The 4,882-nt window shown below is 66.7% G+C and overlaps 1 protein-coding gene across 1 annotated transcript in view; it reads right to left on the bottom strand.

Moving 5' to 3' along the window:
• Window positions 1–4,622, bottom strand: part of LOC106001981 (collagen alpha-1(XVIII) chain-like) — a gene marked incomplete at its 5' end in the record, with an annotated part of 18,585 nt that extends 13,963 nt beyond the window's left edge. The window contains 8 exons of the mRNA XM_013036912.1: window positions 277–407; window positions 667–738; window positions 1,186–1,221; window positions 1,710–1,736; window positions 2,772–2,834; window positions 3,255–3,386; window positions 4,217–4,243; window positions 4,374–4,622. Of these exons, the coding sequence (XP_012892366.1) occupies window positions 277–407; window positions 667–738; window positions 1,186–1,221; window positions 1,710–1,736; window positions 2,772–2,834; window positions 3,255–3,386; window positions 4,217–4,243; window positions 4,374–4,622 (737 nt within the window). The remainder of the gene's footprint in view (window positions 1–276; window positions 408–666; window positions 739–1,185; window positions 1,222–1,709; window positions 1,737–2,771; window positions 2,835–3,254; window positions 3,387–4,216; window positions 4,244–4,373) is intronic.
• Window positions 4,623–4,882: the final 260 nt, after the last annotated feature.

Here is a 4,882-nt window from a genome sequence, read left to right on the forward strand (position 1 = left end):
GTCCCCCGGGCGCAGCGTGGAGAGCGCCCTGGTCCCCCGGGCGCAGCGTGGAAACTGCCCCAACCCCAGCTCCCCGGGCGCAGTGTGGAGAGCACCCCGGTCCCCCCGGGCGCAGCATGGAAACCGCCCCGGCCCCAGTCCCCTGGGCGCAGCGTGGAGAGCACCCTGGTCTCCCGGGCACAGCATGGAAACCGCCCCAACCCCAGCCCCCCCGGGCGCAGCGTGGAGAGCGCCCCGGCTCTGGCCCCCTGGGCGCAGCATGGAAACCGCCCCAACCCCAGCCCCCCGGGCGCAGCGTGGAGAGCGCCCCGGCTCTGGCCCCCTGGGCGCAGCCCCTCCCTGGGGCCCCTCAGCTGGGGTCCCACACTCACCTTGTCTCCCTGGCTCCCTTTGTCCCCTTTTGGTCCCTGCAGAGAAGGAAGGACATGGTTCATCGCCAAGGGAAGCGGGAGGCCGCTTGGCACCACACTGCCTGGCGGGCTTGGAATAAAGACACGGAGTCCTCGGCTCCCGGCCACGGGGCTGGGAAGGTGCCAAACCCTGGATGACTCTCCCACTTGGCTTCCTGGGTCACAGCTGGAGGGGACTCAGGTGCCCAGAGACCTGGAAGAGGAGTCCTCACGATGCCCGCCCAGTGCCCGGCCCCCCACCCCTGCAGCCACTCACCAGGGGCCCTGCTGAGCCCTCTCTGCCAGGAAGGCCAGGGAATCCTCGGGCTCCATCCGCCCCAGCTTCTCCCTGGAACAGAGTGGGTCCGGCACGTCAGCGTGGAGGGCGGGGTCTGTGGAGACCCTTCCCCAGTGTGGGATGTGACCGCAGCAGCGTCTGCTGGTCCAGCTCACCCCCCCTCCCCCTGCAGCTGTCAGAGCCGGAGGGCGTGGCCACAGAGCGTGGGCACTCTGAGGGCAGAGTGGGGCAGGGAAGCCTCGTCCCTCTCCACCACCACTAGAAGAGCCTGGAGAATGCCAGGGAAAGGGGGTCTGGAGGTGTCTCGGGGTCACCTTGAGACAGGCTTGTAGTGAATTACGAAGCACAGGCAGACCAAGGAAGCAGGAGGCAGCGGGGAGGTGAGGGCGGGGCGTGGAGGTCTCACCCGGAGCCTTCCCTCCCAGCGACCCCGCCCTGAGGACAGTGGGGATGGGCTCTGGCCTTGGTCCTGCTGCCCGCGTCTGAGCAAGTGCTTACCTTAGCTCCTGGAGGCCCCATCGCTCCTGGATCCCCCTAGACGGACAGAGGGCTCAGTGAGCGAGGGCTCCACCTCCCCCAGCCCGGAGCTGCCCCGTCCCAGCACACCGGGCGGCTGGGCGGGGCCCAAAGGCCTCTGAAATGTCTCCGTGACAAACTACAGCTGCCCTTGAAGCCAGCTCCGGCTGGAGAGGGTGGTGCCCACGGGGCGCGTGCAGGCCGCGGCTGTCCCCAGCGGGCAGGCCGCACTCCTGGTGTGGCCTGTCCCTTCCCGGGGAGCCTGACACCGGCCTGAGGAAGGCGGGGACTCCGGGCACAAGCTGGAGGCAGCTCTGTGAGGCACGCAGCCTTGCTGCTCCTCCACATGCCAACACCCGGGCTGAACGCAGCCACCATCGCCCAAGGCTCTGGAAAGGTGGGGCCACGGGAGCCATGGCCATTTCCCATTAGGCTTCTGCTGTGCTCTGCAGGAACTCCCACAAACCCTGACCGGAAACCCACGGCCCCGAGGCCGCCCCACTCACCGGAAGTCCCGGCACACCAGGCAGGCCCTGTGGGCAGAGGAGACACAGCATTAGAGCGGCCAGCCCTGCGCGAGACGCTCTCTTCACGGGGAATGCGCCCACCTTTGCGTGCCAGCTCTGACTCCAGAGAAAATCTGGCTCTCGGTCAAGGAGCCAACACCCCCCACAAAGGCTCACCAGCAAGGGCGGGCCTGGGGTGCACGGGATCCCCCCAAGCCCGTCCTGCTGTCTGTCACCCACATAAACCCACGTCCCGTCATTCTAAACAGGAGATGGGTTCTGACAGCTGCCAGGCTGGCCCGGCAGCGCCCGGCAGGCCTGAGGCTGGCGACAGCGCATGCCCCACCCTTGGGGGCGTGGGTCACACCTAGAGTCCAGCCGCACCAAAGGTAAGGTCCCCAGCACAAGGCCAACCAGGCTACACAGGGAGGCGGCCTCGAAAAAAGGGAGGGAGGGAGGGAAGAAAGGAGGGAGGGAAGAAGGGAGGGGAAAACGGAAAGATGGGAAAAAGAAAGAAAAGCACTAAGTTACAACAGCAGTAAAGCCATTCTAGCTCGCCACGGAACTTGCTTTTGGCCAGCCACAATCCTTCATGGGCTTTGCTCTGGGTAAGAACTGTGTGGTGCTCTCAGCAGGTAGATCTGAGAAGCCAGGCGGATGCCGGGTTTACGGCCGGCCACCCTGCAGGCCTGGCAGCAGGGGCTCTGCCCAGGGGAGCCCGGCAGAGGAGGCACTGGGTTCTGGCTCTAGGTGCTGTACATCTATCTCATCAAACCCCGAGATCTGACTAGGACCCAGATGCCTGGAAGAAAAGTGGGGGGCACCCATAGGCTCAATCCTATTCAGGCCAAATATTCACAACTTGTCAAAATTAGAGCCACAGAAGGAGTCACGCGTCTGTAGCCCCGCTGCCCGGTGCTTGCTGCCCACAGACCGGCTCCGGGGACCAGCTTCTCACCCTGAACTTCCGGACTTGGTGACTTTCCAGGGAGGGGGAATGTCCCGGGGCGTCCCTGTCCTGGGCACTCCACGGCCCGTCCCACCCCCCGCGGTGGGCAGTACCTGTGGGCCAGCGGCACCTCGAGCGGTGGACCAGAGCAGCATCCCAGACGCCTCCATGTCATCCTGGAGGAGACACGGGAAGGATGCCTGGTCTCAGCCCCTATTAAAGGAGGTGCTTCCAGGCCCCGGGCACGCGGGGGAAAGGGCTGCAGCCGTCTCTAGACGGGGCCGTCTGTGGGGCCGTGAGCATGCACCTGCGTGTGTGCATGCAGCAGTGCCAGCCCTGGAGCGGCAGGGCTGGGTGCCCAGCTGCAGACCCGGCGACGGGCAACAGGGCGTAAAACCCCTTCTCTGCCCCCGTGGCCCTGCCAGCACCTGACCGGCCAGCCAGCTGCTCAGGGCTCTCAGGAGGGGGGCGTGCCAGGGGACAGGAAACACCCACAGGGGTGGCCACCCGGGGAGGGGCGCTCAGCCTGGGAGGGGCCCGGGCGGGGGAGCTGTGGCTGTAAGCCCAGGTCCTGGGGGAAGAACGAGCAGACGCACAAATCCAGCAGGCACTCCTGGTCCCGGGGGCCCGGGGGGGCCCGGAGGTCCTCGAGGTCCCGGTGTCCCCGGGGACCCGGCTGAGCCGCTCTCTCCAGGTGCACCCATGGGGCCGGGGTCTCCCTTGCTTCCCTGCAGGGGTAGAGACAGCATCACTGCTGCAAACCAGGGCTGTGTGTGTCCCCAGCAGACGCATTTCCTTATGATGCACCCCCAAAGTCTGGAAACTCAGGAAAGCCATGTTCCACAGAACCAGGTACACGCAACATGTGCTCTCCTGACTTCACAAGACAATTTCACCCACTGAAAACGGGCCAGGTGAGGTCCGAGGTGCACAGACCTGCTGGTCCCTGGACCAGAGTGAAGGGACAGGGGCTGGTGAGGGACCAGAGACTGCTCACGGCCACTGCACACCTTGGTTTCCTCACTAAAGCGGACACAACCATGGTTTCTGCCTGGGCTGGGGTACGGCGTGTGGCTGGGTGGGGGATTCCAGGGTCGAGCTCTGGCCCAGACAAGGATGTCAGTGTGCCAGCTACCCAGCTAGGGCAGGGCAGGCAGAGCCCTGGTTGGGTGGTGGCTTCTGACAAGCACGGGCCTCCAGGGAGCTCTGCTTTCCTGGCTTCGGTCTGTCACGGCCTTGCTCCCTTGTGGGTGGGCAGGGCCAGGATGGGGGCGCTCCTAGCTGGGAGCCGCCGGGGCCGGGGCCGGGGCCGGGGCCGGGCCCTGGCAGCTCTGGAGAGCCCCGCTCTTTCTATGGAGCCCCCAGGAGTCCCCTCCGGTCCAAACTGTCATGCCGCTGCTGGAATCTTTTGAGTCAGAGCAGCCTGCACGCAAGCTCCGTGAGGGCACAGGAGGCCCGGACGGCCCTCTCCCGTGACGCGCACTGACAGCTCGAACCCGGTCACAGCCAGGGCCGAGGCAATTGCCCCGGCTCGTCCAGAACAGCTGCTGACTTGTACCTTAGGTCCTGGGGCGCCGACGTCACCCTGTGGGGAGAGGGAGAGGCAACAACACACTCAGGCCACCATGGGGTCCCCTCTGTTCCCTCCCTGGGGCCACGGCCCGCTGCCCTTCCAGGTGGCCCCCGGCCACGCCCCCCATCAGGTGACAACTTACGAGGCTGCCCTTCTGGCCTGCTGCTCCGGGGGGCCCCTCCCTTCCGGGAGGTCCCGGGGGGCCCTGGGGAGAGGAGCGTGGGGTGAGGCCTGGAGGGGGCCTGGCGGCCGCACAGACCCATGGGGAACAGGCTGCGGTGGGCACGCTCACTCCCTGCGAGGGGACACGGAGCTCCCCAGACACCAGGAGGCCCAGGCTCCCGGGCCCCTGCAGCCTGGGCGCCACGTTCAGGGTGTGTTCTGTTGCTGTCTGAGTTGCCGGTCAGACTGGGGTGGGCAAGGTGGACACCTCACCGCTGCCGGGTGCCCAGCCTGGTGTAGGAGCAGCTGCAGGACGCCACACTCGGAAGTGGGTGTCAAAGGAAGAGCTCACCCCACGCCAGCACGGGACCCCATGGTGCTCACCCCACGCCCAGCACGGGACCCCATGGTGCTCACCCCACGCCCAGCACGGTGCTCACCCCACGCCCAGCACGGGCCCCCATGGTGCTCACCCCACGCCCAGCACGG

The sequence above is a fragment of the Dipodomys ordii genome, unplaced genomic scaffold, assembly GCF_000151885.1.
Source record: "Dipodomys ordii isolate 6190 unplaced genomic scaffold, Dord_2.0 Scaffold1545, whole genome shotgun sequence".
NCBI classification, from domain to species: domain Eukaryota; kingdom Metazoa; phylum Chordata; class Mammalia; order Rodentia; family Heteromyidae; genus Dipodomys; species Dipodomys ordii.